The 24,468-nt window shown below is 39.1% G+C and overlaps 1 protein-coding gene across 1 annotated transcript; it reads left to right on the plus strand.

Annotated features, from left to right (window-relative positions):
* Window positions 1–9: 9 nt before the first annotated feature.
* On the plus strand, window positions 10–22,601 carry SLC4A1AP (solute carrier family 4 member 1 adaptor protein). The gene is given in 16 exon segments (XM_032652334.1): window positions 10–348; window positions 350–739; window positions 952–1,147; window positions 2,610–2,712; window positions 2,714–2,730; window positions 3,518–3,578; window positions 4,135–4,274; window positions 8,763–8,923; window positions 10,220–10,289; window positions 10,670–10,856; window positions 14,172–14,283; window positions 16,498–16,738; window positions 18,763–18,849; window positions 19,526–19,590; window positions 20,978–21,047; window positions 22,273–22,601. Coding segments are annotated over 16 exon segments (2,223 nt in total). The 5' UTR covers window positions 10–75; the 3' UTR covers window positions 22,323–22,601.
* The last annotated feature ends 1,867 nt before the right edge of the window (window positions 22,602–24,468 follow it).

Raw genomic sequence — 24,468 nt, forward strand, 5'->3', positions numbered from 1 at the left:
GGAGGCGTGGAGAGGAATGTGGAGACCGAGGGGGTGAGGTTTCCCTGGAACAGATTTCGACGCTGCACGCGCTCGATGATGGCTGCTGGTCCCTCTCAGTCCGAGCCGCTGGCTTCGCAGGAACTCAATGGCGACTTCAAGAAGCCAGGCTCGCCCTTGCCCCCGGCGGTGCGGGGCAAAGCCCCGGCCACCAATCCTTCAAACCCTGAGGAGGTAAAGAAGGGAGGGCCCACGGTGCTGCCGGACTCCGATTCCGCGGAGCCGGAAGACCCGCCAGCCCTGCTGGACAGCGGGGAGACTAGGGGTCCAGCGGAGGAGCAGCCACGGCCTCCCACAGCGGCTCCTTCCCTGGCGGCCCGGCCGGGCTCCTCCTTACCGAGAGCCTCCGTGGGGCGGCCCCGCCACGGCCCCCTACAGCCTAGAAACACTGAAGGGCGGCACCATCCTTGGCACCCGGAGTTTGAAAGGGATGAGTTGCTGTCTTTTCGGGAGGCTCGCTAGCTGCGACGTGTGCCTGGAGCATCCTTCGGTGTCTCGCTACCACGCTGTGCTGCAGCACAGGGTGTCCGGTCCCGAGGCACAATGCGACGGCCACGGGCCTGGCTTCTACCTCTACGATTTGGGAAGCACCCATGGCACTTTTCTTAACAAAACCCGCATCCCCCCCCGCACCTATTGTCGGGTCCACGTCGGGCATGTTCTTCGCTTTGGAGGCAGCACCCGGCTCTTTCTTTTTCAGGTAAGTAGAAAAACCTAGAATTGCAGTCTCTGGAGTGCACCCAGCTGCGTTCCTGAGCTCGTTAAGTTTTCACTAAGGAAGGAGATTGTCTCAGCGATTACAAAAGTGGAGAAATCTGGCCCCTCATCTCCAGACCTCTGTACACATTGCTATATTTCTGAAAGTGACTTTAACAATCAACTGTAAAAGAATTCTTTTGCTTGATCCATCAGGGACCAGAGGAAGACCGAGAGGCAGAATCTGAGTTGACAGTAACGCAATTGAAGGAATTGCACAAGCAGCAACAAATGATGTTGGAAAAGAAGATGCTGGGAGAAGACTCAGATGAAGAAGAGGAAACGGATACAGCTGAAAGAAAGAGAAATACTAGTAGTCAAGATGATGAAATGGGCTGCACCTGGGGAATGGGTAAGGAATCAAACTTGCTGCCAGAGGTTAATATTTTAAATTCATTTCTACTAGTACGCTTAAATGTTTTTTGGTGTTTTTTTGTTTGGGGTTTTTTGTTTCTCTTTTTATCATACAGCTTTCATGACTCTTTGAGATAGATAGGACAAATACAGTTTGCACATTAGGTTAGCCAAACTCAGATTTATTAACTTTTCTGATGCCAAAAAATTGAATTATGGGCACTATTGATTTCTTTTAATGTGTTTTACAGTGCACTCCTTGTTCAAAAGTTCCTCAGCGTATAGTTTATTATTTTTAACCATTAAATTTATTTAATTAAGTACTGATTATTGCTAAAGGGGGTGAAACTACATTCAATCAAATAAAACAGAATGTTATTCAGTATAGGAGTTCTTTTGAATTTTTCATACTTTGGGTAAATACCCTGAAATGTGAAAATATCTATCAAGTCAGACGGAATAAATTGAATTTTCCATAACACCAGGACATCTTAGAGGACGGGTATTCAGGAGCTAGGATTTTGAAAAGCTAGAAGATGGCCTTACTATGTTGTTGGGAAGACAGATAAATCTTATGAAATTACTTGTGGTAAGTGCCAAACAAAGCTAGAAAACCATTAGTATGCTAGGGTAAGGGTTCAGAGACGGGAGCAGTCACTGAGGACCTAGACCTGCGCTATCCAATATGGTGGTCATCAGCCACATTGGGAACTTACAGTGTGGCTAGTCCAAATTGGCATGTGCTGTAAATGTAAAATACACACTGGGTTTTCAAAGACTTAGTGTGAAAAAAGAATGTAAAATATTCATAATATTTTTATGTAGATTCCTTGATAATAATTTCACCTGTTTCTCTTTTTTGGTGTGGCTACTAGAAAATGTAAATTGCATATATGGCTTTCATTATATTTCTGTTGGCCAGCACTAACAGATCTTTGGGACAGTTTATAAGTTTATAAACAGAAGGGTTTTGAGCTGGGACTTGAAGGAAAGGAAAAGAAGCCCTTAAGAAGCTGAGCATTGGGGTGGTATTTGGGGCAGGGATTGATGATTGTAATGGAGTACTAAGTAGACCAGTCTGTTGGTGGATATGATAAGTATTGGGAAATTATACTGAAGACAAAGTATTAGACCTGGGTGTGAGAATGCTGGGCTGAGGAACTTCATTTTTTTTTTTTTTTACATAGAGAATGTGGTAGGTAATTTTGCTTTTAAAATATCAATACATACAGTGATGGAGAACGAAAATAAGGTGGCATGAAAACAAGTTTTAACTTGTCACACAATTTAGAAAACCTGAAGATGTTCATACTGATGGTCTTGTGGTTGTACCTCCTCCCGCCCACCCCACCTTTCTTTTCATCACTGATAACTGTGTCTGTATTCAGCCTGAAGGGATAATGGGTGTCATTCAGATAGTCTCTTATGTCTGATTGTCTTTTCTTTCCCATATCCTGTAGGAGAAGATGCTGTAGAGGATGAGGCTGAAGAGAACCCCATTGTCTTAGAGTTTCAGCAGGAAAGAGAGGCCTTTTATATAAAGGATCCAAAAAGGCTCTCCAAGGTTTTTTGACCGAGAAGGTATGTAAACAGATTCTGACACTGCCAGTATAATGTATCCACAACAGGTGGTTTTCCAGATCTTCAGGTGCTTAGAAATGCTGTAATTTATCTGCTCTCCTCCTTGTTCAGTTCTTGCCTGTGTGGTCAGTTGCTTCAGGTTTATTTTGAAAATAGTAAGAATTTTGTTATTTTTCACATCTTGGAGAAAAAGAAGTACTTTTGCCTGACTTCATCCCCTTCTTGTCAGAAGATCCAGGACTGGGGTGGTGGGGAGATTGACCAACTTCTTGTCATTTTTTTGTTTCTAATTCACCTGATCTTTTGTAATTCTTAACATGGATTTTCACTTTTGTATGATTTAAAGAATGTTTCCACAGAGAATAGTTTCAGTAGAATGCTTTGAGAGAACATCTATGTGTATGTGTGCATGTGTGTATGAGTGTAAATATATATATGAACTGCTTGCATTCTGCACTTAATATTTATGCTTCTAAAAACTAGGCAACCATGATAAGTTAACACTAAGTCTACAACTTATAAGTGTGAAAGCTCCTATATAGGGGACAAACCTGTGTATGGAGAGTTGTTTTGATTTGAGTTTGGGCTTTTCTCTGCCTCAAGCTCATTCTAATTTTATTATCAGATAATAATTCCTAGGAATAGGAAGTGAAATGCTTTGAAATTTAGTATTCAGTGTGGTATGAGAACTTTATATTCTTACTTAACCTTTGCTGTCTTTTCCCTTTGTATCAACTAGTAACTTTCAGATGCTATTAAAATTGTTTTGTCTTTCTTCCTTCCACAGGAGAAGAATTAGAATATGAATTTGATGAACAGGGTCATAGCACTTGGCTTTGCAGGGTGAGGTATGTTCTTTTCTCATTAACATCCATTTATGGAAAGTGGTCAATTTCAGGTTTAATTTATGGTTACAGACAACAACCCAAAGAGCAACTTTAATCTTAATTTTAGCCTATTCCTGAATTTGGACCTTGATAGTTTAGTAACACATTGGGGTTAGGGTGGGATGAGTAAAAGGTGGAAGGAAAAGATTTGAAGTCCATCCTTGGCAAGATAGAACAAAATGAACTGAGAGATTAAAAAGCCATCTCAGGGCTCCCCTGGTGGCGCAGTGGTTGAGGGTCTGCCTGCCGATGCAGGGGACACAGGTTCGTGCCCTGGTCCGGGAAGATCCCACATGCCGCGGAGCGGCTGGGCCCGTGAGCCATGGCTGCTGAGCCTGCGTGTCCGGAGCCTGTGCTCTGCAACGGGAGAGGCCACAACGGTGAGAGGCCTGCGTACCGCAAAAAAAAAAAAAAAAAAAGCCAACTCGAAAACTATGACTATTATCATAAGATACTAATTTTTTTCATGAGAATTGGAGCTTAGTGCCGTGCTATAATTCCCCCCAAACCAATGCAGATTACCTGTGGATGATTCAACTGGAAAACAGCTAGTGGCTGAGGCTATTCACTCAGGAAAGAAAAAAGAGGCAATGATCCAGTGCTCACTGGAAGCTTGTCGAATCCTTGATACTTTGGGATTGCTGCGTCAGGAGGCAGGTGAGTACGTGGGAACACTTTTCTTTAAAAAAAAAAAAAAAAAGGAAAGAAGGAACGGAAATTTAACACATAAGGTTACAAAACCTCTTTTTAGGGGGAAAATGTAAATCGTACAGAATTCTATGAAGTGAAAAGAAAAAATTCCCTATCTCCATACCCAAAAGTAACCGTTGTTTACTTGTGTTCTCCCAGACATTTTCTATAGATGTGTGTTCAGAAGTAGATCCTTTAACAAAAAAAAAAACCACGCATACACAAATGCATTTATGTTACTTATAGTATTCTTTTGTGACATTTTAACATAAGAATGTATCATGGACATTACCCATGTCATTGCATTAAATTTACCTTATTTTTTAAAAATCTGTCTGGGTATATAATTATTTTTTATTTATTCTAAAATTAATTTTATTGCAAAGTAACTTACATATAATTTAAAACTACCAAAGGCTTATAACTAAATATACCTGTTCTTTGTCCTGCCCCTCCCCAGTCTTCATCCCTAGAAGGCTTTTAACTCTTTCAATTATTTTTTCTGGCCTTTAAAAATATCCATATTTCTAATCCAGTATCTTATAATAACGTGTAATGGAATATAACCTGCAAAAAAACAAGACAAAACAAAAATGGAATCACTGTGCTGTACACCTGAAACTAATGCAGTATTATAAATCAACTATACTTCAATAAAAAAAGAATAAATGTTAAAAAAATTCATATTTCTAAAAAACATGAATATGCTATTATATTTTGATTCATTTAAACATTATCTCTTGACTTAAATTAGTATTTGATATTTACAGGGTTACATTTATGCAAATATTAGTCACAACTGAGCAGTTTTATTTTTTTGTTGTTTTTCTAAAGTTAATAATTGTGTATGTGTTTGATTTTTTTGGTACCTCGTACTCATTCTTCCCACACCTTTCAGTAGCCTTTCAGTATGTTTTTCCATATGGTCAATCACATTAAGTAATTTATCAGTTCTGACTGTTTTGGAGACATTTCTCCTGAAGAGGACTCTTCTCATTCTTTTAAGGATGACCACTCTCTAGGCCTGCTGCAAAACAGTCATTTGGGACTTCATTTGCTGTCTTCCTTGAGATTTCCTTTCTCATTCTCCAGGGATGGATTTTCTGTTTTGTGATTCTCAGATTCTCATGTTTCTTGGTTTATTCCCTTGTTTTAGTGGAGCACATCTTTCTGTAGCTTTGGCAGGATAGAAAGCTGGTACAAAAATAGGGGGCACAGATATAATCTTCAATGGAGTTCACATCTTCCATTTTTCTTGGTCTATTGTTGTTTTGGTGGACATCCTCTAGTGGATTCCTAAGAAAGGATATATAGCAAGTCAACTTTATTAAACCCTCCACTCTGAAAATATAATTGTTCTAGCTTTACTTTTGGTTAATAATTTGGCTGGAAATAGAATTCTAGATTGGAAGTAATTTTCCTTCACAACTTTGAAGGCATTGCTCTTACCTGACATCCAGTGTTGCTATCAAAGTCCTAAACTATTCAGATTCCTGATCTCTAGTATGTCATCTTTTTTTCCCCCCCTCACTACAAGTTTGTAAGTTTCCCTTTGTTCTCAAGGCTCTGAAACTTAACTATGATGTACCTTTCTGTGGGTATATTTTCATCCATTTCCCTTGGGTACTTGTTGGGTCCATTTGATCTGGAAATCAGTTTAGGAACATTTCTGGAATTGTGCCATTCCATCATTTCATCCCTCTGTTTTCTCTGTTCTCTGGAATTTTGTTATTTTAGATATTGAACCTCTTGGACCAATCATCTAAGTTTCTTATCTTTTTTTCCCTTCTCTTTTCTATTTGTATTTTTTGTTCTTTATGGGATATTTCTGCAACTTTATCTTTCTGTCTTCATTTTGCTATCAAGATTTTAATTTCCAAAGCTCATTTTTTTTCTTTGAATATTCATTTTTTAAACATAATATCCTGTTGTTGTTCGTGGATTATTAATGTCTCATCTCTCTGCTAATCAGTTTTCTCCAGGTTGTTTTTTCTTTTTGTTTATTTGGTATGTATCGTGCATGGTAGAGGTTTTTCTCAGATGTCATGTATTTCTTGGTTGTAGATACTTATATAGGGACAAAAAGTGTGGTTTTTTTTGTGGAATATATAGGTGGGGCTTGTTAAGTCTGAGGAACACTATACGATGATGTGGGTGGGCCTTTTGCTGGGGAACTCTCCATGTAAGTATCCTTAGATTTTCCTTCTTCTGCTGGCAAGATTCCCTAGAGAGTACTCTTCCAGTCTCCTGGATGAAGGGAGAGGACTGGCTGCCAGCATTCCTAGCGCTGCATGGTGGAGATGGCTGAGCGTGTTCTCAACGTTCAGCTGTTTTCAGGAGAGTACGTACCCGTGTCCTCAATTGCACTAGTCAACCCATAGTTCAAAGACTTTCTGTCTTAAACTCTGTGTTTTTCCTGGGGGTGGGAAGGAGGTGAGTAGCCAGGGAGAAGGATCTGTTTCTCAATCAGCTTTTACTCAGTCCTCTTTATTTTATCACTACTATCCAGCCCCAGTTCCAGATCCTTTTGAGGATTCTGTAGTATAATCAGATTGGTTCTCAGCTTTCCCCATTGTTGGTTTAGGATCCATTTTTTATTTCTGCTAAGTTAGTTTCCACTTACCTGTCTGCTTTTTAATTTCCAAAAATTTGGTGTCACTGTCCCCACTACTATTCTCCCTGTCTTTGTAGATTAGTGTCTTTAAAAAAAAGATCTCTTTGCTGCAGTTTTAGTGGAGTATGGGACGAGAACAAAATTAGATATGTGTGTTCAGTGTACCATCTTAACCTGAAATTATCAGGTTTATATTAATAAGGACTGTTTTGGTTGCAAATAATAGAAACCTGATTCAAACTAGCTTAGGGGGAAAGGCTATTGGCCGCAGAAGCTGGGAAGAGTACCTCACAGGACTGAAGGAAGAACTGCATGAACCAGGACCTCAAGTTCTGGAAGCAGAACTTAGTGCTACAGAACCGGAACTCAGTATCACCAGGACACATACAACTTATACATGTGTATCTGTGAGTGAGTCTGTCTCATGAATGCATGGTTTTATTTTGCAGACAGATTCTTACCTCACGCGGAAAAGAGGGATGCTTACAGCCCTGGATTTATATCTTCTCTCTTTAATAACCTCATTGGAAAGAGAGCCTCTTTTTCCCTGTATCTAAGTGTAACTATGAGGGAAAGATTCTTATTGATCTGGCTCTGGTCACATGACTACCCCTAATCCACATGGAATGGGGGAGGAATTTTCTAGAGGAAAGGGGGTACTTTTAACAGAACAAGGGGAGTACGATGACATAGGGTAGACAAAAAAGTAATAGCTACCATAGTCCCCTGTAGGTGCGCTTTCTAGATTTTCATGGTTACAATGTTTCATTGATATGTATAGGGTAAATTCCTTTAAGTAGAATTGCTAGATTAATTGCATCTTTAATGTTGACAGCTGTTGTAAGATTGACCATCAGAAAGATGGTGTCAATATGCATTCCAGCCAACTGTTTGAGAGTCCATTTCCCCATATCCTTACCAAATTAGGCATTATTAATCTTCTTATGTTTTTTCTAGTCTAATAGGTAAGAAGTGGTATCTCATTATTTTAGTTTGTGTTTTTTAATTATTAGAAAAAAAGTTTAACATCTTTTCAGATGTCTCTTGGGCGTTTGTATTTCATTTTTTGTGAACTGTTTTTATTACTTTTAAAATTTTCTTTTTGATTATTGGCCCTTTCCTCATTTATCTTTTTTCTTTTTTGCTAATTGATTTTTGAGAGCTTTTGCTCATTAAATAAATTAGCCCTTTGTTTTAACATTTTTTTATTGTGGTAAAATATACATAACATAAAATTTACCATTCTAAGCATTTAAAAAAAATTTTTCTTTTTAAATTTATTTTTTGGCCGCACCACGCGGCATGTAGGGTCTAAGTTCCCTAACCAGGGAGCGAACCCATGCCCCCTGCAGTGGAAGCATGGAGTCTTAACCACTGGACAACCAGGGAAGTTCCTAAGCATTTTTAAATATATAGTTCAGTGGCATTAAATATGTTCATGTTGTGCAACCATCACTACTGTCCATCTCAGAACTTTTTCATCATCCCGTTCTGAAGCCTTGTACCCATTAAACAGTAACTTCCTATTCTTCCTTCCCCCAACCCCTGGTAACCAGTGTTCTACTTTCTGTCCCTCTGAATTTGACTATTTTAGGTACCTCATGTAAGTGGAATCATGCAATATTGTGTCCTTTTGTGTCTGGCTCGTTTCACTTGTAATAATGTCTTCAAGGTTTAGCCCTTTTTTTTTTTTAGCTCTTTGTTTTTATATGTAGTTTGGCAGCTTGTTGAATCCTCTCTTTTAATAACTGATGGTGATATTTTAAGCTGCTTGTCTACTTGCCTTCTTTCTTTTTCTTTTTTTAACCTGATTCATTATCATTTATTTTATCTACCTCTAGTATCTCGGAAAAGGAAGGCCAAGAACTGGGAAGATGAAGACTTTTATGATAGTGATGATGACACGTTTCTTGATCGGACTGGCCTGGTTGAAAAGAAGCGTCTGAACCGAATGAAGAAGGCTGGGAAGATTGATGAGAAGCCAGAGACCTTCGAATCATTGGCAAGTTTTATTTATAGAAATAGCTGTGGTAGTTTAATTTTTTAAATAAAATAATGTATTATTTAAATTTGTCTTATAATTATAATTTTTAAAGCAGTAGCATTGAAATCTAGTACTGAAGTATAATTTTTGTGATCTGTAAATTTGATGGTAACAAACAACTAGTCTTATCCAAGCTGGAAAAAAGTTTGGCTTGTTGCTAGAGACTATATCTATCTCTAGGTGGGTAGTGATCCATTAATGAGCATTCTTTGGATATGGTCTTACCCCCCAAAAAAGAAAGGAAAAAGTTCCAAATTGGGACATTCTGAGGTGAAATCGACTCTAGGCTTTTGGCAACCAAGAATCGTGAAAGGAATTTTGAGGAGTGTAGTTTGGTAATACAGGCACACCTCAGAGATACTGCAGGTTCAATTCCAGACCACTGCAATAAAATGAAAATTGTAATAAAGTGAGTCACACGAACTTTTTGGTTTCCCAGTGCGTATAAAAGGTATGCTATAGTCTATTAAGTGTGCAATAGCACTATCTCTAAAAAGACAATGTATATTTTCAATATACTTTATTGCTAAAAAATGTTAACCATCATTCTGTCAATGCAGGGTTGTCACAAATCTCCAATTTGTAAAAATGTAGTGTCTGCAAGGTGCAAGTAAAGTAAAGCTCCATAAAATGAGCTATGCCTGTAGTTTTAAACAGTGTATCCTCCATGGAATTATCATAAGATGACCTGTATTTTCACTATATTAAGTAGTATTCAGAGCTTAAAACATTATGTAACATCTATTGTTTTGATTCATCACTGGAAACAAATGCCTTGAGTTCTTTCTTTTTTTAAAAAATATTTATTTATTTATTTATTGGCTGCGTTGGGTCTTAGTTGTGGCACGTGGGCTCTCTAGTTGTGGCTTGTGGGCTCAGTTTCCCCGAGGCATGTGGGATCTTAGTTCCCTTACCAGGGGTCGAACTGGCGTCCCCTGCATTGCAAGATCGATTCTTAACCATTGGACCACCAGGGAAGTCCCTTGAGTTCTTTCTTTTGAGTAAAATAAGGTCTGTGTTCTGTACATTCCTTCTGCTTAATTCTTGATTCTTTAATTCAGATATTTATTCAATTAGATTTAAATAAACAAATGAAAAATGTTAACTCCATGAGGAGCAGATTTAAATGGACTTCTGAATTAATCCTCTTAAAACTTGTCACAATAATTAAAATAAGAGGAGGAAGAAAAGGAAAGCTACCACATTTCGAAAGAAGAAAAACATTTGCTAACCCTGTTAATTTGGGTGTTACAGGTTGCAAAGTTAAATGATGCTGAAAAGGAACTCTCTGAAATTTCTGAGAGACTGAAAGCCTCCGGCACAGGTAAGGTAATGACTCATTAAACAAATATTTATTGAGCACCTACTGTGTGTAGTGCACTTTGCTAGGTACTAAGGCTACATTGGTTAGTAAGATTTACAGGATATGGAGCCTTTCTAAGGAGCAGCATAGCATTTTAGAACTAGAAAGAACATTATAAATTATTTGGTTCAACCTCTTTATTTAATAGATGAGGGGAATGAAGCCCATTGAGGCAAAGTGACTTTCTAAGATCTCCCAGGTATAACCAGTTTCCTTATTCCTAATATCAGTAATGTCCTCTGTCCAGCTTTAAGTTAGTGACTTTTCTATGGAAACTTGGGCTGAATTTTAAAATATTTGGTGCCATCTTTCTAAACATGTATTATCCCTTTCTTGGACAGCTCTATCAGAGTCACCATCTCAGGACTCTTTAGATGCGTTCATGTCAGAAATGAAATCAGGGAATGCATTAGATGGTGTGTCCCGGAAGAAACTTCACCTGAGAACTTTTGAACTGAGAAAAGAACAGCAGAGACTTAAAGGGTTGATAAAAATTGTAAAGCCAGCAGAGATCCCAGAACTAAAAAAGTAAGTCTTAGTTATACTTGGAATTTTAAATAAGCATGTTCACAAAGATAACATTTTGAATTATATCTTTATTTTTTTAGGTAATCACTATGGACTAGAAATAGACTATAAGAAACTCTTTAAAGCACAGAAGGCAGTGGTTTCATGGAGTAACTAAAAACCCAGTTTATTTGTGAAATTTAGACCACTACAGGATTTTTAAGGAAAACTGTATTGATTCCTGTTTCATTGGAGGGCTCTAAATTTTTACTTAATACTTTTAGTGCAGAGTAAACTTCTTTAAAAAGCAACATGCTCAAAAGGTTAATTTCCCTAATATATAAAGACCTATTCACCAGAGACAAATGGGCAAAGGATGTCAACTGAAAGGCCACTGAAAAAGAAATACAAATAAGTCTTAACTATATAAACTCAACCTCACTCATAATAAGAGAAATACAAATACTACAATGTAATACCATTTTTATCTATGATTTTAAAATCACAGATGAAAAGATATGAGTACAGATAGTCATTTTAATGCCTATATCTGTCATTCTTAAGAACCAGTTGATAACTCTTCACTATATTTAAATACTTTTTAAAATTGGAATCTCTTCCTTAAAAAGAGGTAAAAGCATAATCCCCTGAAGTTGATCTTATTGTTAACTTTGATTTTGGGGAAATTATTGGAAGAGATTAACCCAAATCCATTTGCAGACATCCAGAAGATTTTTGAGTAATTTGTAAACAAGATTTTAAGAATAATTTTTCCCAGACGTGGCTAGTATTTATGAGTGAGTGAGTGAGTGAGTGTGTGTGTGTGTGTGTGTGTGTGTGAGAGAGAGAGAGAGAGAGAGAGAGATCCAGTCTTTCAACTTGACTATATTTTAAAATTGTCTTCTATGTGGTGTCAACAGATTTTGAAAATGTTGAGTAGGTGGTTGTAGAAGTAAGCAGCCCTCAATAAACACAATCCAGATGGGCATCTCAAAAACTGGTATTACCTATAGGTACGTTCACTCACTTATGAAGGTAGTTCAATATAGAAGGTTTCTTGTTTTCTTTAGGTCCGTGCTGTTCAGGACAGCACCCAATAGTCCCATGTGATATTAAAATTAAACAAAATTAAAAGTTCAGTTCTTCAGTCAGTTGCCACATTCCAAGTGCTCAATAGCCACATGTGGCTAGTGGCTACTGTATTGGACAGTGCAGACAGAGAACATTTCCATCATTCCAGAAAGTTCTGTTGGACGGTGCTGCTTTAGGTTGTCAGTAGCGTCTATTCAGCCCCTCACCCCCGTGTACAAAACCTGTAACTTGATTCTGGGGGCATTGCATAGATGAGTATCTATCAACTGAGAGGCACCTCTGTTTACAAAAATGTAATGGCCAACCGTTTCTGGAGCTCTTGGTCATCTGCACAGAAGATGTATCCCCAAATTACTAGCAGGTTTGTTCAAAGATTTATATGTAGTTTGGATATTTAAGACAGTGATGCATAGATCAGTCTACAGAAGTCTGTTTGCCGCAAATGATGTTTGAGTTACCTTACTGACAGTGAGGAGGTAGATTAGCACTAGAGTTAGACTTCCTGGGTTTCATTCTCAGCTCTGTCAATTAGTCTTTGGGAATTTTAAGGCAAGTTATGTAACTTCTTTGATCTTCACTTTCCTCATCTGTAAATTAGAATAATGATGTTGCAAAGATTAACCGAATAGCACTTAATAAAGTGCTGGCATATGTATTATCATTGTCGTAATTTTTACTATCATTGATAGCCACTATTTGTGACATCGTTTTTGTGGAGAAAAGGTAAAAGCTCAGGAGCCATAGCCCAGGTTAGACAAATTAACAGTGAATTTTAATTCCAACTGTGTAATCCTTTAATTTGCTAGGTCAGCCCTGAAAGGTGTTCTGAGCTAGAAAACATACATCAGCTTCCTCCAGAGCCTCCCCTCCTGCTGTCTGTGTGTCTGCCTTGTTCCTCCTCCCTTTCTTACTTTGGATACTGGCCTTCAGATGCTGTGTATCTTCTCCCTCCTCTTCTCACTTGAGGGTTGAACTTCTAAACTTCCTACCTAAGTCCACCCCTGCTCCACCCACAAGCAACTCTTGATTGTGATCCCATCTTCTACTTTTTCTTCTCCTTTGGGAGTCTTTGCATGTCCTCCAGGCCAGCCAAGCTATTTAATGGAGCTGAAAAATATCTGTGTTGCTCTTGCCTTTGCCTTTCCATGCTTCCTGACGCTTGTGGGGAAGGGATGTGAGGGATGTTTGACAGTGTCTTTAAGGCCAGGCAGGCAGGATTTCCTCTGATGGCCTCAGCAAGGCAGTGGGTTTGTCTCTGGTACAGAAGGTGGGTGAGGCTAGGCTCAAGAGCACCACTGAGGGGGTAAGACTTAGGTAAAAGAAGGCGGGAGTGGAAATGGGGCTTCAGGGTTGAGCAGCGTAGTCAGTTTCTTGTATGGGCCCCTGTGAGCCAGGAGGGCCAGTGCTGTCCTTATATTCCAGAAGGCAGGGTTGTCCTGTAGTCAATGTGAAGAAAGCATAGGGCTTTCTCCCCTCTTTCTCCTCATGCTATCTTGTCATTGTCACCTCTGACTACTCTCTGAGTGTCTTGTCAACTCAACTGCCATCCTTTTTGTTTTGCTTTTGCTTTGTTCTTTTTTCCGCTGCTCTTTTCTAATTTCTACAATCTCTTCTCTTTGTTCTTCCTCAGCTTTACCCTCATGTGCTTAGCTTTTATAACTATATTCAGCCACTGAGAACGTTGACAAGCTCGCCAGTTGTGGGGTCTCTCATTAAGTCTTTGTTGTTACTCACTACACAGGATATCCTGCCTCCTGCACCCTTTACACATGTTTTTTTTTTTTAAACTTCTGTGCTCAGAGCTGTTGGTGTGTGGTTATGATAAGTGTGGCCTCCAGGTAAGTAAGTAAAGCACTGAGTCCTCTTCAGAGGTTGATGGCAAATAGGGCTTTACACCATGGATCCATCTCCTGCCATTTAGTGGGGATGGGGCATGCCTGTGTATTCTCCTTTGCCAGTGACCTGTGTACTGTAGGCATCATTTTATTAATGTGAAGTCATGTAGCATGTTGTAAATTGCTAGACTAAGGTAGTATCCTTATCTTGCCCTTAATACCTCTGTGTCTGTGACAATCAGCAGTGTTGTCCATTCAAACTTTGCTGGCCTGAATACCTCTTTCTTATTCGTGTATGCATAAATGTTCACTTTGTGGAAAGTTTTGTGGTGCCAAAAGTTTGTTTACCATGGTATTTTTAGATAAAACCTTGGCCTCACTGGAATAGATAATTATTCTTTCTTCCTAGAACTGAAAGTCAGGCTACAGATGGAGAAAACAAAGCTAAAAAGCTTACACTGCCTCTCTTTGGTGCCATGAAAGGAGGAAGCAAATTCAAATTAAAAACTGGAACAATAGGGGTGAGTTGTGGGTCAAGGTGTTAAAACTTTTAGCTCTTGAGTTATCCTGAGCTAATTTATCTCTTTTCTTTTCAAAACTCAGATGACTTATCCCACAGTCATGTAAAAAGGGGCTGTGGACTTGGTATGATCACATCTTTCCCAGGACGTGGTTCTTGGATTTTTCTCTTCAGCCTAGGCTTATCAAGAATTGATGAATCGATTCATGTGAATCAATTTGCATGTAACCGATTTGTGAATTAGAATACCAGTTTATTAATTTGTGATCAGTGTTGCGTTTAAGAAAGGGTCTCCTGTGGTTTCTGGGTTTGTTTGGGTTTTTTTGCTTTTTTTCCTGGTGGTTAGATGTTGTAATATTCAGAGTCAGCTAACACTTGGTAGTAACATAATCTCTACACCTGGTTCTGCCATATGGTTTTTCTTACTTTGTTTAATCCTTCCAACACCTCATGATGTGTGGGAATTATTACCGCCCACAGTTGAGAAGCAGGGTCAGAGAGGTTAAATTCAAGATCACACCATCGTTAAGTAACTAGATGCAATCAAATCCAGGTCTTATATCTCTTGAGTTGTGATCTTTCTACTATCCTCTAATACTTCACTGATGTATGTTTTTGCTCTTTGTACATCCTTATTTATAGATTCAATTTTTAAAAGGTTTTCATCACCCCAAAGAGCATAACCTTATGTATTAATGTGCTAAGGCTGCCATAACAAAATACCACACACTAGGTGTCTTAAACAAAAGAAATCTATTCTCTCACAGTTCTGGAGGCTAGGAGTCCATGATTAACATGCCAGCAGGGTTAGTTTCCTCTGAGGGCTATTTCCTTGGCTTGCAGATGGCTGCCCTCTTGTTGCCTTGATGACCTCTTAACATGGTCATCCCTCTGTGCACTTGCAACTCTGGTGACTTTCCTTCTTCTTAGAAGGACACCAGTCATATTGGATTAGGGCCCCACCCTAACAGCCTTGTTTTAACTTAATCAACTCTTTAAAGACCTTATCTCCGAATAAGTAACATTCTGAGGTACTGGTGGTTAGGACTTCAACATGAATTTTGGGGGGACACAGTTCAGTCCATAACACCTTGAATCAGGGTAAACTGTCCTCTGGTGGCAGAGGTCTGAAGTCCCAACCGTGTGTCCTGAGTGAGAACCATGTGGTTTACCTGTGATGGAAGCTTTTCTGTGAGGTGGGGAGAGGGTATTTTAGTTAGAAGAAAAACTCTTTACTAAAAAGCTCTCCTTAGGATTACTGAGCTAAATCCTATGTTTAAAAAATGATATACCTAACATACTTTGGTACCTTCTTCCTATTCTTTAAGCTGTGATCAACTTTTTCTAATAATCACTTTTTTTTTTAAGATGTTGTGGGTAGGAGTTTATTAATTTATTCATTTATTTTTACTGTGTTGGGTCTTCATTTCTGTGTGAGGGCTTTCTCTAGTTGTGGCAAGCGGGGGCCACTCTTCATCGCAGTGTGCGGGCCTCTCACTATCGCGGCCTCTCTTGCTGTGGAGCACAGGCTCCAGACGTGCAGGCTCAGTAGTTGTGGCTCACGGGCCTCGTTGCTCCACGGCATGTGGGATCCTCCCAGACCAGGGCTCGAACCCATGTCCCCTGCATTAGCAGGCAGATTCTCAACCACTGCGCCACCAGGGAAGCCCTCTAATAATTACTTTTATTGAAAGGTCTTGATTAGAATATTTGACCTTATTCAAGAAATTTCTTTTTCTTCAGGATCTGTTTTACTGATTTACATATCTTGTTTCCTTGAAATTGTGTTAAATCTAAAATGAAAAAGCTGCACAAATGATATATTTTTTAGAAATGTGTGTCTGATTTACTCCCTAGGAGATTTTGTAATGAATAAAGATTTGTAATGAATTTAACATCATGAGGGGTAACAGGACAGAATTCCTACAGCTGGTACTCAGTAAGTCATACCTGGAATAAATGTTTTTGTTCCCTACAAGATGTTTCAAGTGTTTCATACTTCATGTTCTTTTGACCCTAGAAATTAACAAACATACTTGTTAAGGATTCATAGGTGGATAATATTTCACGTGAAAGTCCTCCTACTAACAAACTTCGGCAGGGTTGATCCGCCTAGAGAAGTTAGACATTCTGCTCATTTAGCTTAACCCCCTTGAAAAGATGTGTCTCTGTCATATTGTAGAACTGCTTGTTCATGGGTTTTTTTCCCTCATAGAAGTTACCCCCCAAGCGTCCAGAACTCCCTCCAACTCTAATGAGAATGAAGGATGAGCCTGAAGTAGAAGAGGAGGAGGAGGAGGAAGAAGAGCAGGAGGAGAAAGAAAAGGAGGAGCATGAAAAGAAGAAAATGGAGGCAGGGAGCAGTAGGCTGCAGCAGGAGATAGAGCCAGAAGGAGCAGTGCAGGAAACAGGTCCTCCCACAGATTTCACATGTTCTAAAGAAACAAAAAATCATGGTAATGTCTTCTTTCTCCTTCCTGTGCTATTCAGGGGGCATATACATTCATCGTGGATAGGTTTGAAAAAGCAAAGCCAGTTCTTGCCTGTGCATTTTGGCTTTGTGACACTTTGTGATGTGTGATACACCTGACTCTGTGGAAACATACTTTCCTGGTCTTTCTTTGATTGCCAGTCATTATTTATCCTCATTGTAAAATAAGGGCAGGTATTTCCAGTGTGTTCCAGAATTATGGAAAGTTGAAAGCTGTGGAATCTGAAACCACAGCAGCTGTGGAACAGTCCTGAGCTGCTGCCACTCTGTGATTGGAGGGCAGTGGAACAGGGTGGATGATGGGGCCTGATTAGGTGGTCTCGGGGTAAGCCTCCCCTTATTCATTTTCCCCCCGTGCCTGAAACAGAGGCTAAACATAATTGTACCCACTGGATGTACTTCTCAGGAAGCATCATGCCTTATTCATCTTTTTGCCCGTGGTACCTAGCAGAGAACCTGACATGTCGTATTCACCCACCTCAACAAAGGGCTGATGAAAAATATAAAAGAGGGAATTGATTAGTTTTTAAATATGTTTTCTTCTGATTATAAAAGGCATATATGTTCATTTTAGAAACTTTGGATCATACATAAAAGTCCAAAGAAGAAAAGGGGAATCTCCCACGCCCAGAGATTATTGTTTATCTTTTTAGTATCCTCTTAACCCTTGTCAGCTGCAGGGGTTATTTTCCTGCAGGTTGGCCAAACTGCTTAGGAAGATTAAGACTGCACAGAAAATAGGGAGCATGAGGAAAAGCAAAAAACACTGACATTAAACGTGTATGGGAATGTGTGCATATGGACTTCCAAAACAAACCAGGCAAGTCCATGTAAAAACACTAGGCCTGGTATGTAGACCTTCTCCTGAGTCACCTTCAGCTGTTTTAGACACAGAAAAGTTATTGTTTCCTCATCTGTGAGAAGTAAATCTTTTGTTTTTGCATTTTCCTTTGTTATTGGCACAATGCTTGGCCTTTTCAAAAAAGGAAAGCATCCTTTTTGCAGAGTCTAATCTTTGATCCACCCATTGTAAAGGTGTTACATAAACAGGTCAGTGGGGAGGCGAGCAGTAAGTACTGTATTTTTTTTGTTTAAGGGACCAAAGTAAATATGTGTGTCTAAAAATAGCAGATTTAGGGCTTCCCTGGTGGCGCAGTGGTTGGGAGTCCGCCTGCCGATGCAGGGGCCGCGGGTTCGTGCCCCGGTCTGGGAGGATCCCACGTGCCGCGGAGTGGCTGGGCCCGTGAGCCATGGCCGCTGAGCCTGCGTGTCCGGAGCCTGTGCTGCGCAACGGGGGAGGCCACGGCAGTGAGAGGCCCGCGTACCGCTAAATAAATAAATAAATAAAATAAAAATAGCAGATTTAAAAATTTGGTTTATAAGATACATTAATTAGTAAATCTGCAGCTAATTAGGGATTACTCCAGGCATTCATTTATTAATTTATTTATAAAATAACATTGGGATTGTATTGTACATGCTATTTTATAACCTATTTTTTTCTACGTCTTAAAATAGTCTTTTAAAATGTGATTTTAATAAGGGACAAAGTGGTCCATTACATGAATGTGCCATAATTTACTTAACTCCACATTATTATACATGTAAGTTATTTGTTAATTTTTGCTGTTATAAACATACTTGTATATAATAAATCTTGGTGCTCATCTCTGATTATTTTCTTCGAATATGTTCCTTGAAGTAGAATTTCTAGGCCGAGGAATATGTACATTTTTAAGGGTTTGGTAAGTATTGCTAAAAAGTTTTACCTCAGAGTTGGCCAGTTTTTGAAGTGGAAAATTGGTGGTTCTCTGTTAGACCTCTGGAGACACATTTTATTATTGAAAACCTTATTAAGGTTAGTTGAAGCTAATGATAGTAAAACTGGATGATTATGTAGGTACTTAGCTTTTCTTGCTTTTGATTTGTTTTCTTGGTTCCCCACCACGAATTAAGTAATACGATATGCTTTGGTTCTGCATTTTATAGAAAACATGTCTCAACTCGGCCAAGTGGAACAGAATAAAGGTTACCAAGAGATTAGTGAGACAGCTGCATCGTGTGAGGAACCCTCAGGCAAGTAGCACAGAGACTCCACTGCTGCTCCACACACAGGCAGCCAACTGGTGTCAGAGAGGAGGGGGTGGCAGCTGACCTGAGAGGCGCAGGCACTGGGTAGATGCTGCTGCCAGGGCTGTGGACAGAGTTGGAATATATGAGAGGTTCATGTTTGGTGCCATCCTGTTTGCCTTTCTTTTCCTCCTCTGTCTCCTGGGTTTCCCCCCCTGACCCCCAAAGCACCTAATGCCTTCATGTTTCCCTCTGGCCATGCAAAGCTCTGTACAATTTTACATCTCCCAGAGTTGAATATGTGCCTATCATGGGGGTGATTTCAACATTATTAAAATAAATTGGTTGAAAGGATAGGCTATTAAAAGGACTGTTTTTTTCCGGTTTTCTACTGCTTTTAACTATAATGATTAAATTGTAAAATAATAAAGTCAGCCCCATTTTCCTTTACCTTTTCGAAAGGTGTGATTACATTTAGGCTTAGGATTTGAAAACTAAGGTTATTAACGAAGGGACAGTTCTCTCTCTATAGTCTTTACAGTAGTAGAAGGAATTTTTGAGAATTAGATTGTGATTTTTTTTCAATAATTATAATGCTCTTTAGGGAGGAATTTTTCTTTTCCATTTTATTTTTCTGAAATAGCTATTGCCTCTTTTATTTTTTTTCTTTTTCATAAATTAGCATCAAAGAATGAATATGAGAAAAGAGATGAATTGAAGAAAAAGAAAGCTCCTGGTCTAGGCAAAGTAAGTGCTTTAGTCATAACCTTCATTTCTCTGAAAGTAAAAATGAACCCCTTTGCCATGGGCCATGTCCAGAAGAGTGAATCCAGGGATTATCTTAGCAGAATTCCCAGCTGCCTTCTACCCTCTCTTCTGGAAATCTGGGCTCTTTTATTTGTATTTTTGAATTTTTGGATTCTCTGTTCTTGTCTCTATCTACTCTGTTCTTTATAATTGCTCAGATACCTCTTTTATTAATTTGTGAATCTTTCTTCATATCCTAATATGCCATACAAAGACATTTGAATAATGTATTATTTTCCTCTTTTTATTACACAAAAGGTAGAGTGTAATATACTGCATGCTACACTGTGATTTTTTTTTTTTTTTTTAAACCTGTGGTGGAAATCATTGTCTATCAGTGCACTGAGAGCTTCCCACTGTGTGGGTGTACTCTATCGACTTCATTTTTTTGGGGGTGTACTCTATCGATGGACACTTGGGTTCTTTCTAGTCTTTTATTATAACAGTGCTATAATGAATAACCTTATGTGTATATAATTTGTATGGATACTGTAAGTTCCCAGAAGTGGAATTGGTGTCAGGAGGTCCCTAAGACCACCCTTAGGCTAGGTAATTCACAGGAAGCCTCACAGGACTCAGCATGAGGTGGAACTTACAGTTGTGATTTATTACAACTGTTATAAGTTGTAACAACTGTACAAGTCCGGGGAACCAGGTACAAGTTTCCAAGGGTCCTTCTCCAGTGAAGTCACATAGGATGTGCTTAATTCCCCTCACAAAGAGTTACAACTTGTGAAACCAGGAAAGCTCGTTAGAGGCTTAGTACCCAGGATTTAGATTGGGTACTGATCACATAGGTATACCCTGCCTGGCATCTACCCAAATTCCATTGTCCTAGGAGGAAAGCAGGTGTTCAGCATAAACCACATTGTTTTTACGAACAGTTTTGGCCCAGGGGGCCACTCTTTGTCAGTTAGGGTAGTGGGAACCCTCTTGAAATCCAAGTTCCCAGAAGGCCACCAACAAGCCTTTCAAACAGGCCTTTCAAAGGATAGCAGTCAGGCTTGCTTTGTTAACTCTTCTGCACCTGAGTCAAAAGGCAAATGTCAAATTTTCCTCTGTGGAGGTTATATCATTTAGAGTCACACCTGTCTTGACTGCCTCTTTTAGAAAAAACATCACTCTCACTGGCTGAAAATCAGCCTGTTGAGGCTTTGTGGAAAAAAATCAAGATTCAGAGAGAGAATGCTCCCCCATTTTTGGTTACTTATGTCAAGATCATTAGTGGAAGCTGTTCTCTCTTAATTTTTGTTTGCTCACGGGGATAGGGACAATAATTCTTAGAGTTAAAATTCTTTTGAATAAAATAACCTATCTGTTTTTGCAGCTTCCACTGACACTTTCCTCCAACTATCCAGAAGATGATCCAGATTACTGTGTGTGGGTCCCACCTGAAGGTAGATGGTTTTTACTTTTCTTTTCCTCTAATATTTATTTATTTAGGTTTCTGAATAGGTAATATATATTTAAGGTTTAGTATAAGAACATTACAAGAGTATGTAGTGGAAAAGTCTCCCTTCTGGGTAGATTAAAGGATCTAAAAGACATATCAACCAAATATAATTTGTGTATTCTGTTTGGATCTTTATTCAAACAAACAATTATTAAAAAAAATTATAAGCCAGTCAGATAATTTTGAACACTAGCTAGATATGTGATGATACTAGGAAATTATTGTTAATTTTTTTTAAAGTGTGAGTGATACTGAGTTATGTTTTTTAGAAAAAGTCCTTGTCTTCCAGGAATGTGTACAGAAGTGTTCACAGATGGAATGATACCTGGGATTTCCCTTAAAATAGTCCAGTGGTGGAGGATGAGGGAAGGTAGAGGAGGGGCAAGAGATAAAGCAGGATTTGCGACATGTCAATCATGGTTAACACTGGGTGCAGGGTACATGGAGGTTCATTATATTTTTCTCTTTACTTTTGCATGTATTTTAAATTTTCTCTAAAGTGGGGGAAAAAAAAAGTCTTCTAGCTGTGCTTTAGCTACTCACTTTTTTTCTAAAGATAACCAAATATCAGTTTCTTATGACTTCTTATATATATAATATAAAATACCTATGTAAGCAATAAAGTACATAATATTTCATCACTTTTTTTTACACAAATGGAAGCATATTCTATACCTTACTGTTTTGCACTTAATAATATATGGACATCCTTCCATAGCTACTTATAGATTTCTTTTTTTTTTTTTTTGTAATGGTAGCATAGTTCTTTTTTGTAGTATGGATATACCTTTATTTATTTAACCAGTTTCCTCAATGAATATTTGCTGTGTTTCCAGTCTTTTGCCATTACAAACAAGTCTGCAATAAGTAACCTCTAATATGTGTAATTTTGCAAGTGTAAAGGTGTACTTGTAGGAAAAAATTTTTAAACGTCAACATGCTGGATCAGAGGCTACGAACATTTTTAAGAGACCTTAAATTGCATTCTATAGGGATTATACTAGTTTATGTTCCTACTATACCCTTAAGGCAATATATGAGATGCTTGTTTTCCCGTATGCTTATCACAGGTTGCTTTTTCTGTGGATTGGGTTTCTAATATACTAATAATTAATAGAAATTTAGGTACTAAAATGCTTGCTTTTTGTCTGCTTTTTACTCTGATCTAGGCCAAAGTGGAGATGGCAGGACCCATCTTAATGATAAGTATGGCTATTGATTGCTTCCGAATCCTAAAGGAAGACCTTGTGGACCATGTGACATGGGATATTTAGGATAATATATCAAGTTGAATGTCCAGAGAAGGAGTTCAGATGATCATTTGTAAAATCCGGTGACTGGCCTTTTCTTCTGTGCTCTTGGCTTCCTAAATTTATCTACCCATCTGATTCTTTTGAATTTGGTATTTATGTTTAAAAGTGTTTGTGTATGTATGTAAAAAGGAACCGTATATTTTGAGAATTAGTAAAGTGAGAGACATGACTATGTTAAATAAGAAGGGGAAGATGTCTCATGTTTATTTAAGGCTACAGTGTCTGTCTTAAGCTTTAGGGACTATGCTTTTACTGAGCAATAGGGTGCTTCTGGCAGTTAGGCTTTAGGATTCACTGGTAATTGTCTCCTCAAATAAGTGTTGAAATATGAGGTCATGCCAGGGTGTAACCCTGAGTGTCTCTGTCATTCTTGGAACTAAAAAGATACCTACACAGTGGGGGCTTCCTACTCCCTCGCACTATAATCCTCCTGCCAGGTTTGAGAACAGACCCTGACTTATGAGGACACAGTTCAGGACCACACCTCGTGCACTCAGGCACTGATGCTGATAAAAACTCAGCCCTTTGAAAATCCTGGACTCTGACCAATTAGGTTAGTCACTCCTCCTCTTGTGGAAAGGTGCAAATAAGGTCACAAAATTAAAAGCTGGATGTGTTCTGCCCACTGTAGGGTTTCTCACCTCTGTAGAGAGGGGAATAAAAGTTCCTTCCTCTCTGGAAACATGAAGAAACGAAGAATATGTCTTATTCCCACCCCGTCCCCCACTTCCCATCATCAGTGCCTCACTTCCACAGGAAAGGAAAGCCTAAGAGTGGAAGCAAGGTGGAAAACCAGTGGATTATGCTGGAGGCAGACATAGTGAGCAGGCAGGAGAAAGGCTGTGGCCCAGCGAGAGGGAGTGGATGAGGATGATGCTTTCCCAATATGGATTATATGGGATGCATGAGGTGGGCAGGAAGCAGTAACAAGAAACTTCAGTTACCCTAACAGATGTCTGTTCTACTAAAAATAAGTCTGATTTCTCAAAAAACAATACCAATATTGGCATTATGAGAAACTATTATTTTGGACTTCATTTAGACCAACAGGGAAGGACTTGATGATGTAAGAAGTGACAGGAATTCGGGGGCAGAGTGTCTGTGCCACCTTGGATCGAAACCGCGGACTGAGGTCTGAGCCAGATCAGTGGTCTTCAAAGGTGAAACTCCTGATTCAAACAGAATTGTATGTGGAACCCTAATACTTGAACAGGTAAAAAATATGCCTGCTCTGGTTGAGTTGAGTTGGGGATGGATGGGGATTGGATGTACACACACATACCTGCATGCATACAATCCTCTCCTCCTCACTCTACCCTCATAGTGACCTTGAGGAATCCTAGGGACTACACAGAGCATCGTCTGCTTTAGGAAGGCAGATACCTAAATGTTCTGGGAGGGGTAGGTATGGTCCTATGTCTTGAGAGCATGAAAGCGAGTAGGACTCCATTGGCCAAAATAAAATATAAATATGTAACTTGTACAATTAATATCAGTGGTCAGTGGACTTGTTTCAAAAGACCTGCACGTGAGTGTTAGCTTCTCTTTACTAAATAGGAGACTTTGGGGACATGACCTTTCCCTGAGCCTGAATTCTGTCATGTGTGAAGCAGGGACAGTAACGCTTTTTGCTCTTTGGACCTTGGATTTGTTCTAGGATAAAAGGAGACCATGTAGATGGATATGCTTTACAGGGAGTTGTAGATATTAGTAGTTGTTATTCATTACAAAAAGGAGACATATCCTGACATCTGGGCCGACTTACCTGTGAGAGGAGACTGGATTATATCAGTGATTCTCCACTGTAGCTGCATATTAGAATTACCTCGGGAAATTTTTGAAGTTTTTGATTCTAATACTAGGATCCTATGTCAGATCAATTTAGGCAGAATCTCTGAGTTGATCCCTTTTAAAAGCACTCCAGGTGATTTTAATGTGCGGCCCCTAATGGAGAACCTCTAGAGCAGAGTCAGCAAACCATTTTTATTAATGGCCAGGTATTTGAGGCTTTGCAAGCCATATAATCTGTCGCAACTACTCAGCTCTGCCATT

The sequence above is a fragment of the Phocoena sinus genome, chromosome 13 (assembly GCF_008692025.1).
Source record: "Phocoena sinus isolate mPhoSin1 chromosome 13, mPhoSin1.pri, whole genome shotgun sequence".
Lineage (NCBI taxonomy): Eukaryota > Metazoa > Chordata > Mammalia > Artiodactyla > Phocoenidae > Phocoena > Phocoena sinus.